The sequence below is a fragment of the Kogia breviceps genome, chromosome 11, assembly GCF_026419965.1.
Source record: "Kogia breviceps isolate mKogBre1 chromosome 11, mKogBre1 haplotype 1, whole genome shotgun sequence".
Lineage (NCBI taxonomy): Eukaryota > Metazoa > Chordata > Mammalia > Artiodactyla > Physeteridae > Kogia > Kogia breviceps.
The window spans coordinates 51,139,574-51,152,130 of record NC_081320.1 but is presented as its reverse complement, the minus strand read 5'-3'; the positions used below and the strand labels follow the sequence as shown (position 1 = coordinate 51,152,130).

The following is a 12,557-nucleotide window of genomic DNA, read 5'->3' as shown; positions in this document are numbered from 1 at the left end:
AGGCTGTTTACATATTATTTTTAGACAAAGAAACAATTATTTGTGAAGATTTAACAAAGGGGCTTGTGCTTGGGGTAGCAGACTAATGAAGAGGTAACAAAGTTTGTATACAGAGTTTTCTTAGCCTTGAATTTCCTAACTCTGGTGATAAGGATGCTTTCTATCCTCCTGGTATAAGGAGGATACTTTCACATGGGAGATTATTTCCTGCTTTCATGGGGAAAGAGGGGGTTAGAGTGTTTTTCTATATCATTTTTTCTCCACTGGCTTAAATTCAAACGAATCAATATGTCATTGTAGCATATCTTGGGGCAGCCCGCTCTGAGGCCCAACAGTATATATGCAAAAGAAGAAAACAACCCAAATATCCAACAATAGGAGAGAAGTTTAACAAATTACTGTCTATCTACTTGATGCAATATCGTGCAATCATTTAAGATAATGTGGTCATGTTGACTATATAGAAAGATAGGTAAACATTTATAATGTTTTCAGAAAAGCAGGGTGCAAAGTCATATGTGCTGGTGGTCACATCTATGTTTTAAAAAGCATTTACAACAGGAAAACTGCAAGGAAAGAGGACATTTGCTAATATTTGTTATTTTAAGGTATGGAATTATAGATGATTTTTCTTTCCTTTACTCTCAAAATCTTGATTCAAATTCTTTTAAAATTTAAGTTTTTGAAAACTATAGTCTTCACAGATGCAAATTAAGAACTATTCAGATATGTCATATTAAATAAAATTTATAAAAGACTATTTCAGATAGAGCTCTATTTAAGTCTAATAATAATCTAACAATGGCCAGGGGATGGGGGTGGAGAAGATAGTGAGTACATCATTTTGTTTACCATTGTGTGTAATCCCCAAAAAGCTACATTAGAAAAAAAATTTTAATACCTATTTTAAAATATAAAATAAAATTATTAAAAAAAATCTTAATAGGTTCTACTCAAGTTCATTTTATTGCCACTGACTTTATCCAGGCCAGTTTGTTCTCTCCAAAGTTGCTTCATCAAGTTCTACCTCTAGCCCAACCCTCACAGTAAGTACATTTCCCACACTGTTTTCAGATAAATCTTTCTGAAACCTAAATGTATGTGATATTTCACTGTTTAAACTATTCAGGGATTCAGAATATTAGAGTCTTTAGCTTACTAGCTCCTCCCAAGCTTCTCTATCTTATTCTGTGTCCTTTCTTCTCATGCACCCTTCCCACCAGTTTTATCAAACTACATATAATACCTGAAACAGCACTCAGAGTCACTATTGCTTCTGTCTCTTAATACTGAAACTAACACTTAATACCAGCTCAGTCTTCAAATCCCAAAGTGTTACTTTCTTTGGGAAGCCTTCCCAGATTCCTCATCTTTTATGTATTATCTGTAATCCTACAGTGCGATCCCTGATTTGTCCATCTGCTTTTTCCACCAGACAGTAAACATCTTGTTATTGTGTGCATGGGCAAGCGCAAGTGAGCGTGTATGAGCAGGTGTGTTTAACAGCACTCCCTGCCCCTCCCGCCCCATGTCCCCTCCCTGTGCTCTGACAATGAGAGGAATAGTGATTGCTAAATGGTGTTGATGAAGGGCTAGTGTGCTAATCCTGGACACCAAGTGCTAGGAAAAAAGAGAGGAGATGCACTGGAAGCCAAGGACTGTTCGCTGTCAGGTACTTATTAGGTAGAAACTCATTCAATGCACCTCCCTGATGAAGTTAGACTTTACTTCCAACCTTGTACCCATGAGAACAGGGAGCACATTTATTTGTCTATGAACTCTCTACTCTTCCTTGTACATACTAGACATTCAAACATATGTTGATTAAAATCCAATTTTTAAAAATCATTCCGATTTACAGAAATTCACATCCACCTTGTCTATAATTAGGAAAAAACCCCGGAAAAAAAAATATGTGAAAGACAAAGTGTTTGTGAAGTGTTTGTGAAGCTCAACGTCCTAACTAGAAAACTTCAGAACAGTGCTGTGAACCCTGAAGAGGAAGATGTAATTGGAATTAAAGATGGGCAAACTTATTCAAATAAAATAAAAATAAGGTCTGCCTAAACTCCAAATGTGCTGACATGGAAATATCTATCTCGATTTTCGTGTGCTTACATAGGGAACCAGCTATACTCCAAAAAAAAATATTGGTTCAGCCTAACACAAAATCATGGTTTTATTGTTCAGACAAAAAACAAATAACTTGGTCATGTTCTCAATGGATTTTCTTAGTTTCTTTTTTCCCATCCTTATTATATCTGTATTTTAAGCAATATGTCTATTAGAGCAAAATTTTTTTTTAATTTTAATAAATTGAATACATTTTCCCCCAATTTTTATAGTTGTTAAAATTTTTGATTATCACTCTTAACATTTTAGTGATTACTCTTTTAACCCTAAATTAAAGTCTAAATGTTTCAGAGGCTCTGATATTTAAAATAAAACTCTGGAAACAATTGTGAAATAGAAAATTCTTTCTTGATCATCCCCTTAATTTATCTGCTATGTAGATTTAGTGTTCTTATTTTATATTTTCTTATAAACTCACCTATCTATTCCTATCTGGAAACAGACGCAACAAATATGTTTTAGTAAACTATCCAAAAAGAATTCTATTTTGAATTTCAAATTATTGGAATATACCTAGTGACAGCTTTGGTACAGGGGAAAGGCTAATCAGCCAGTGCATGGGGGTAGAAAAATTTGACTGAACTTTATATATAATAATAGAAAGAGCATAAGTAGACTGGTCAGGTGTGATTAAGAGTGGGAAATAAAAAAAGTTTCAAAAATTAAGTAATATAAGAATGTATAAGGCACAGCATGGAAATCCTAAAATAAGCATGAATTACAGAACAAGAAGATTAGAAAGAATGATTTTTAAGGTAGCTACAACTATCTCTCAGTAAATACATTACTTATAAAGGCACATTTCTCTATAGGAAAGAAAACATTATATCCCTTAAGACAATCCAATAGTCACTTAAAAATAATGTTCAGATACACCCAAGCAAACTCTGTAATAAAAATAACAGACCGACAGCCCAAAAGAACTGTACAAGACAGGAATGATTCCTACAGATACTTTAACATAAATATTTTATACCTTATTGTAAAGACATTTTACATACCACCACCATAAATACCAAACACAGTTTTATTTATCTACTTACTTATTTTTTTGGAAGATTTTTTTGATGTGGACCATTTTTAAAGTCTTTATTGAATTTGTTACAATATTGCTTCTGTTTCATGTTTTAGTTTTTTGGCCGTGAGGCATGTGGGATCTTAGCTCCCCAACCAGGGATCAAACCTGCATCCCCTGCACTGGAAGGCGAAGTCTTAACCACCAAACTGCCAGGGAAGTCCCTGAACACAGTTTTATGAAAGTAACAATTTTAGAATAAAAACATTTCCTAAATAGCATGATAATCCACCTGTTTTCTTCTTAACCTCAGTATAACAGCTAAGACCCTAGCAGACATGAAAATTTGGTGTCTTAGTTTACAAATGTAGTCTAATACATCAGAATACTGACAAGCATTTCCACGTGCTTCAGACATACTGCCAACACACAGATAGACAACAAGATTAAAAGAAATATACACATTTCTAGTTATAGGTACTAACTAGAAATATTACAATAAAGATGTAATTCCACCAATACAGGTTTTTACACACCTGAAAAAGTCAACAACAACAAAAATATTCAGATATTTGACATCAGGTAGACAACACGTAGGTTTTAGGGTTGATTTACTGTTTTCATGTGATGTACAAATAGTCTTATCATTGCCCCCAACCTTGGAATTTCAGACACAGAGAGCATACAGTTCAAAACATTTGCTTTATCCTTTTTCTCGTGCTAGCCCTCAGGTGTTTTCCTAATTCCTGCAGTTTTCTAGAATGATCTTTCAGATTTTCACTCAACAGCACTGGGTCAAATCTCTTCTATACAGGATCTCACTCTTCTCATGTCTCCTCTGCTCATAGAGAGCTGGTCAAAGTCTTGGAGGTGGAAACGAGTTGCCAACTGATTTACCATTTTCCTTAGGGTAAGAAATGCTGAAACAACTTGGAAAGTAAGGAATATAGTGAAGATGATATGTACTGCTTTTTCCAAGGGCAGATTCGTTAGGCCTTCATTAAAGAGCAAGAACAGAATTAAAGGCAACTGCAATAGAAGGCTCAAAAGCCAAAAGCCAGCCAACTCAGGAACCTGCAATGACACACATGATGAGTATCAGATCAGTGAAGTACAGTCTTCTGTTTGTATCAATAAGCAAGTGATACTACTTGATGGCACTACTGTGAACATACATTTTGAGCTCAGTAAATCAAAAGAAGTACAACATGGTCCTTGTCCTCAGAAAACTTAGTCTAGACCGGAAGAGAAAACTTACTTATGTGACAGTCCTATAGTGAATAATGAAATGCACCACTTAGCATTATAGACTAAATGCTACAAGAAATAAGACAAGAGGGTAAGTAGGGTAGGTAAAAGACAGAATTCAAGGAGGTAGGCTTTTCAAGTTGGGAAGAAGGAGGAAGAGGCAAGAACTTAAGTAAGCAAAGATGTGGAATGAGTATGACTGGGAAACAACACATCACCTGGAATGGATGCCTGGATTAGGAAAAAGCAAGAAATACAGTGGGACAGGCTGGGACAGGCCCTTATGAAGGGCCTGAAAGAACACAGAAATCTTTAGGATTATCCCTAAATTCTGGTAACTGTAAATGCTTAGGCAGCATGATGATTCAGAAAACATGAGCCTTGCAGAGGAAATGAGTTTATCATTTTCCCCCATTCTCTTATTCAGGATCTAAATAATCATGTTTAATTGACCAAGTATTTTTCAAGACTGGTGAGAAGAGGGAAAACTATCACTTCTTAAGTGTTTACTATGTTCAGGTACTTAATATAAATTACTTAAGCCTAACAAACCTGTGAAGTAAATATTTCCCCAATTTTATATGTGATGAAACCAAGGCTCAAGAGATTTAGCAAACAGACCACAGTGACAGATGTGGTGAAGTTGGAGGTAGGCCTTAACTACAGGCCTTTGCTCCTTCTACCACATCTCACTGCCTTTTCCTTGTTAGGAAAATCTTACTGCATTTATGTGTAGCACTGAGAGAAAGGAAAGAAGAGCCTACCTTCTCCTGCAGGTTCCCCATGTAGCCTAGATACAACCTGATAGCTTCAATTAAGGTTATTAGGATGATAACGGTGACCACAATGAATTTGTAGTAATCAGGCAAGATTGAATACTAAAAAAACAAAAATAAACATGTTCATAAAATCTCACATATAGTAAGACTGACCTGAGATTTAAAAAAAATATGAAGAACTTTAATTTTATTGACAATGTAACAATGCCAAGGACGACAGAAGAGACCTCAGCAGAAGTAGTAAAGTGTAGATTTACCTTCATCTGAAGCATCATAATGCTGCTCACCCACCAAAATGGGAAAAAATAAGTGTTAAAATAAAGTGACATCTGCAGTGCCAAACTGGAAACCATTTCATTATCTACGGAAGAGAGAAAGAGAAAAGGAACAAACTCTTAACCCTAGTCTCTGCCCTATACGTCCTTTAGTTCCTTAGAATTAATAACCATAGTATCAGCTTAATGAAACTCTGAATTTTAAGCCTATTTATAATCACTGACAGTGAAAGGAAATAGTCATCATAATACTATTTAGTTCCCATGTTGGCTACTTGGAGATATGTTTCATACTTTTCAATTACTTTATCATCTTCCCATTACAGTCTGCTGACTTTTTTGCATACTACTGGTATAAATTAAATGTGGAATATCAATATGAATCCTATTGAACAGATAACGGTAATAATCATTACCTCCTTTGTAGAGTTCTGTATAAAGAGCCTATGAAATGAACACATAAAATACATAACAACTAATCTCTCAAATATAAACTAATCTCATGCAAAATCTAATCTCCCCAAATTATAATTAAACAGAAACCCCTTTTCAGCATATCCTAATCCCACCTGTTCATTCATATCCAATTCAATGCCACTTTTCCCATAAATCCTTTCTTGATCCCATTCCCCCACTCCAGCAGAAATCTCTTTCCCCTCTAGGTACTTATCACTCTAAACTGTGTGTAAGAAATGTTAGCAAAGAGCCACACTCCCCTCACTTGAGACACAATCTGGTTACTGAAGAGACAATGAGCTCTGGAGTCCAGGTAAACTCGGAGCTCCCCAAACTCCCTCAGAACTCTAGATGCCAGACTTGGAATAAATTATTTAACCTCTTTGAGCTTTAATTTATTCACCTGTAGAACAGTAACATTAAAATTACCTCACAGGTTGCTTGTGAGGATTAAAGATAATATAAATTACTTCACCCTAGCACTATGCCTGGCACTTAGTAGGCAATCAATAAATGAGTCCTTTTTCCTTCTCTTTTACTTATACACAGGCTCATTGTAAGCACAGACCACATTCTACCCAAATTTGAGGCCCTCATAGAACCTAGCATCTTGCTTTACACATGGAAAATACCAAATATGCATAAGCAGAAAGAATGAATTAATTCATTAATGAATGAATGAAAACATACTATTATAAGCGCATTACCAGTGTAGCCATTCATGATACATGAGTTTCATTTATCTAAGGCTAATTACATAGTACCTTTTGCTTTCATATAAAGGAGAAGGGTCCTAAATTAAGAATTTGATTTTTAAAATTGGGCCCTACAAATGCATCCTAAATTTGACTAAATTCCAACAATTTAAGAGCAGATATATATTTTGAAATCCACTGCTCTAAATGAAAGAATTTACAAAGGCTCTAAAATAAATATTTTTTTAAATTAATTTATTTATTTATGTATTTTTGGCTGTGTTGGGTCTTCGTTGCTGTGCGTGGGCTTTCTCTAGTTGTGGCTAGTGGGGGCTACTCTTGGTTACGGTGTGCAGGCTTCTGATTGCGGTGGCTTCTCTTGTTGCAGAGCTCTCGCTCTAGGCGCGTGGGCTTCAGTAGCTGTGGCACACTGGCTCAGTAGTTGTGGCTCGTGGGCTCTAGAGCACAGGCTCAGTAGTTGTGGCACACGGGTTTAGCTGCTCTGTGGCATGTGGGATCTTCCCGGACCAAGGCTCGAACCTGTGTCCCCTGAATTGGCAGGCAGATTCTTAATCACTGCACCACCAGGGAAGCCCCTAAAATAAATTTCTTAAAAACAGATTTTTATGTCTTTTTCTCCACATCTGAGTATTTTATAGCTATCATTTAACAGTTTTAAAATATAAGATAGTCATGGTCTCTCACAGCAAGGTTTTTCCTTTAGCTCCAAGAATATTATTCCCTGATTATTATGTCTACTTTTGCTTGCACCCATTTATTAAATTACCACTGATAAAGGAATGCATTCTTACAGTCTGTTAAATCTGAAGGTAACTCACTTGCCTAGGATTTTCTCATAACAGTAGTATAACTCTTGGTTAGCTGCGGTCATAATACACGCTTGCAATTACAGTACAAATAATCAAACCTAATTCAGATCCATAAGGAAGAAAATTTGGAAAAATAGTGGTAAATTAGTTAAGCTGAAAATTTTAATACCTTTAGAGCAAACACTGTAGTCAAATTTTGCAAAGAAGTTTTTATGTTAAGAATTTTGTACATGAGCATCTTAGGAGTTATGCTATGTCTAGGGCTTCCCTGGTGGCGCAGTGGTTGAGAATCCCCCTGCCGATGCAGGGGACAGGGGTTCGTGACCCGGTCCGGGAATATCCCACATGCCGTGGAGTGGCTGGGCCCGTGAGCCATGGCCGCTGAGCCTGTGCGTCCGGAGCCTGTGCTCCGCAACGGGAGAGGACATAACAGTGAGAGGCCGGCGTACCGCAAAAAAAAAAAAAAAAGAGTTATGCTATGTCTATATTTCAGCAGATCAAACTTACCATCATGCAGTTGAAAATCAAGTTAATATGTAAATTAACCTTGAAAGCATAAGACATGAATTTACTAAATTCTGCAAGAGTACAAGTTGACTTCTGTAAACGGAATTTAAATTAAAACATTATGTAATATAAATCAGGGGTGGGCAAACTACCAGCCAGCTGCCTGTTTTTGTATAGCAAGTGAGCTAAAAATGTTTTTTCACATTTTTAAATGGTTGAGGAAAAAATATCAAAGAATAATAATATTTTGTGACACTGAAAATCATGAAATTCAAACTTTAATGTCCATAAATAAAGTTTTATTGGAACACTGCCATGTCTATTTAATTACCATTACCTATGACTGCCACAGAGACCTATGGCCTGCAAGGTCTAAAATATTTACTATCTGGCCCTTTACAGAAAACCCCTGATACTTTACATCATCAGATTTTAGTGCCTTGGCTTTAGAATCAAAAACGTAATAACCTAATTTTTCACATTATGTTTTTCTCTGTACATCCTAAATCAAGACCAGACCTAAATTGAGAGGACAGGCAAGTAATAAGGGTGAAAAATTGAAATGATGGCAAATGACTTTTCTTTGCCCCCTTTAAAAAATCCCTAAACCAAGCAAGGAAAAGATTTCTATTTCCCAGCACAGTTCAGTGATAAAAGCTGCGTGGGTTTGGTTGACAGTATGTTGTCTATCATGATTTAAAAGAGGGAAACTGTTCTGCAGAAAACTGCATTGTCACTTGTCATGTTGAGTGTAGCATCGTGGTATTTTGTTACTTGATTTAGGGCAAGAGGTATAAATAGGGGATGGGAAGGAGAAGGCAGGGAGAGTGCCAGTTTTGTTGAAGGCGTTGCTAGAGTGGCAGGTGCCACTCTGGATTGGATAGCATTTAAAATAAAACTTCTTTCCATGTCTTCTGCCAGAAAATGGACTTGTGGTGGAAAGTACTTGTTCTGCTAGGAAAGGAGAAAAGGAAAAGATATTTTACTGGGGTAGGGGATAGTAAGTGGAAAGAGGAGATTGCTTGGGCTGTTTCCACTCCACCCTGGCCAGAAAAGCCAGGGCGAATGCCATAAAGGAAAAGCAAAGTCGGCCTTCTCAGCCTTCTCGGAGGGCAAGGGACCGGACGCGGGCTGCGAAGGCGGCTTTTATATTCTTTTTTTGAGGAAGGCCGGCGCCACCTCAGCCACCCCGCTTGCAATTAGCTGGCCAGGCCGCAGCACTATCAACCCGGAACCCGCTGGGTTACTGGGCCGGGGTATCTGGTCCCCATCTCGGCCCCATCCCTCGGCCTGGCCCCTCCTCCAAGGAGTTTCCCGCACTGCGGTGAACCAGATGAAGGCGAAACCGCCATCTTAGGTCTGGGCAAAATCTGGCCGCTCCAAAACTCGCGCCAGGTCTTCCGAGGGCCACACGCCCTGCGCTGGGCCTCCGCCACTCACCCGGACCCTCGTTATACTCCGGCCCGGTCCGGCTGGAGTCGCTGAACACGGTCCGGCTGAAGTTTCCCAGCCTCTGGCGGACCGGATCTGGCAGCTCCATGCTCTGGCCTTGGTACTGCTCACTGCTGCGTCTTCGGGCGCTGTGGTGCTCTGAGGTTCCCACGGCAACCGGGCGGCGAGGGTGCTGGGGGCCCGGGCGCACGCGCGGCCGCACTGCACGGCCGAGGCGTGGGGCTCCCTGGAAGGGAGAGGAGTGCGGGGGAACGCGTTCCTGCGGAGCGCCTAGCCTGGTGCAAAACCGCGGATTCCTTAGTCCTGTTTTAAGCTACACCACTTTAACAACGAATAAAAAAAATAATAAATGACCTGGGGTTGGACTGTGATACAAGGAGCTCTAATAACCTTGCCAGTGGAATGCAACCTTTCTGGAAGGAAATGTAGAATGAAGGCAGAGCTTAGAGAACGTTCATGACCCAGTAGCTTATACGTGTTTGTGTGTGTGTGTATGTATACACACACACACACATACTCTCTTCTAGAATATATGTTATTATATACTAGGAGTATTTCATATATATACATGCCACACCCACATAACTCTTACAGGAATTTATGATTATATATTAGGAATATTTTATATATACACACCATATATTGCATAAATATATTTGATGGAATACATTGCAGCAGTTTAAAAACATGCCTGCAACGAATTTTTTTTTTTTTTTTTTTTTTTTGTCTGCGTTGTGTCTTCGTTGCTGCACGCAGTCTTTTCATTGCGGTGGCTTCTCTTGTTGCAGAGCACGGGGTCTAGGCACGTGGGCTTCAGCAGTTGTGGCTCGCAGGCTTTAGAGCACAGGCTCAGTAGTTGTGGCACACAGGCTTAGTTGCTGCGAGGCATGTGGGATCTTCCCGGACCAGGGATAGAACCCATGTCCCCTGCATTGGCAGGCATATTCTTAACCACTGCGCCAGCAGGGAAGCCCCGAATATTTGATAATATGGATTAACTTTAAGTAAAAATAAAAAACCAGAAGTAAAACTAAATAGGAATGAACCTAATTTAGTAAAATGTGTGTGTAAATATGTGGGAAGCAGAGAAGGGAGCACTGCGGCTTCAAAAAAAGACTAGAAGGAAATAATCCGAAATGTTAATAGTAATTTCTAGGTAGTAGATTGTGGATGATTTAAAAATTTTTAAACATTATGTATTTTCCAGCTTTCTCTCAAATAAGACATATTTAAAAAACAACTATTTAGGTATAATACATATACAGAAAAGGGAACAAACTGAATATACAGGTATAACCAAAACCCAGATCAAGAAACAGAACCTTACCAGCACCCACAGAAGCTCTCCATGCCTATTCCCTTACAGTGACTAACCCTCCACTTCTCACTGACTTTTCCTGACTTCTATAGCATAGAATAGTTTTGCCTATTTTTATTCTTTATATAAAAGTAATCATCCAATAAGTGCTTAAAAAAACACTAGCTCTTTGCCCTCAAAATTATTCTTATGAAATTCCTTCATATTGTTAAGTGTAGATTCTTTTTCCTTGTGCTGTGGCCATACCACAATAAGTTTATCCATTCTACAACTGATGAGCATCTGTGTATTTTCTAGTTTGGAGCTACTATCAATAGTGCTGCTTTTGGTGAAAATATGCTTTGTGGTGAACATATGCAAGCATTTGTGTTGAACTTGTTCCTAGGAATGAAGTTGTTGGCTTATGAGGTACAACCCAGCTTTAATAGATACTGCCACTTTTCCAAAGTGGCTGTACCAATTTCTACTGCCTCCAGTGATGTATGAGCATTTCTGTTGCTCCAAATCCGTCACCAGCACTTGTCATTTTCCATGCTTTCCTTTTAGCCATTCTGATGGGTATGTGGTGAACAGTATTATTTTTACAATAAAAAGAAAAACCACACATATTTATATAAATGTCAAGAAGAAGGTATGGGAGGAAATCGCTATATGGGTAGAATTTCAAAATAATTCAACAAATGTTAATTGCATTCCTACTCATTTGGGGGCATTGTCTTGGGCTAATTAGGGATATAGTCCCTCCCCATCAAGAAGATCAGCCAAGCGAGAGACGCGGAAACAAATAAGTACACTATATTTTAGTAAAGGAACATAGATGAGGAAGCAATTAATTCTGGTTGGGGATGTCAGGAAAAAGCTGGCTAACTTCTCTTCAAGGTGGAGCTCAGCCCTCAGCACCTCCAAAATGGCTTCTAGGACCTCCCTGAAGCTGGTTTAAGTGCCCTCCTCTGTGTTTCTCAAAGCATATTCTTCTGTGTTACTTTGGTCACAGTGGCGGTCACGGTGTACTACATTCTATTTATGTCTGTTTCTCTTGCTAGTTCACAAGCTCTTTGAGGTCAGGGATGGGCTTTCATCTTTATATCCTGAACACTAGCACAATGCCTGACCTAGAATAGGAACTAGATAACCATTGAATGAATAAAGGGAATAAAAAGTCTAAAGACCATTCCCCTATCTTCCCATTTCTAGTTCAGAGACTTAGCCAGCCTTCACTCTGTAGAATGGAGAATTGATGTATTAAAACACAGTTAACTATAGCAACCAAAACAATTTTAAACTTAGCATCAAAGAGTCAATTTTGATCTATTAAATTAACCAAGATTTTTATAAAGAGCACAGTGGAGCAGGAAGCCTCATGTTCTGCTGAATGGATAATTTGAACAATCTCACTGAGGAAAGCAATTAACACTGTGTACAAATTGCCTTAAAAATATTCCTGCCGGGCTTCCCTGGTGGCGCAGTGGTTGAGAGTCCGCCTGCCGATGCAGGGGTCACGGGTTCGTGCCCCGGTCTGGGAGGATCCCACATGCGGCAGAGCGGCTGGGCCCGTGAGCCATGGCTGCTGAGCCTGCGCGTCCTGAGCCTGTGCTCCACAATGGGAGAGACCACAGCAGTGAGAGGCCCGCGTACCGGGGAAAAAAAAAAAAAAATTCCTGCCTTTAACACACTAATCCAGATTTGGGGGAAATAATCATAAAAACAAAGTTTCTAACATTATTGATTTTAGTTAAAAAAAAAAAAAAAAGGTGGGGGGAGCGTTTGAAATGCCCAACCACAGGACCTAGTTAAGCAGATTATGATATTCATGGTGAGGTGTTGAACTGTAGTGGAAAGGATGCCTTTG

General features: G+C 38.6%; 1 protein-coding gene across 1 annotated transcript; it reads right to left on the bottom strand.

The window, feature by feature from the left end:
- Nucleotides 1-3,146: 3,146 nt before the first annotated feature.
- Nucleotides 3,147-9,725, bottom strand: TMEM17 (transmembrane protein 17). The gene is made up of 4 exons (XM_059079237.2): nt 9,379-9,725; nt 5,433-5,536; nt 5,161-5,274; nt 3,147-4,222 (listed from the first exon to the last, which is right to left on the bottom strand). Exons 1-4 carry the CDS (start codon nt 9,476-9,478, stop codon nt 3,944-3,946), a joined length of 597 nt encoding a protein of 198 aa, XP_058935220.1. The 5' UTR covers nt 9,479-9,725; the 3' UTR covers nt 3,147-3,943.
- Nucleotides 9,726-12,557: the final 2,832 nt, after the last annotated feature.

Coding starts and splice junctions, on each gene's coding strand:
- TMEM17 (XM_059079237.2), bottom strand. CDS start 9,478: ATGGAGCTGCCAGATCCGGTCCGCCAGAGGCTGGGAAACTTCAGCCGG. Junction 5,537..9,378: donor GGAGTATAACGAGGGTCCGG/GTGAGTGGCGGA, acceptor TCTCTTCCGTAG/ATAATGAAATGGTTTCCAGT. Junction 4,223..5,160: donor TGGGGAACCTGCAGGAGAAG/GTAGGCTCTTCT, acceptor GTGTCATTGCAG/GTTCCTGAGTTGGCTGGCTT.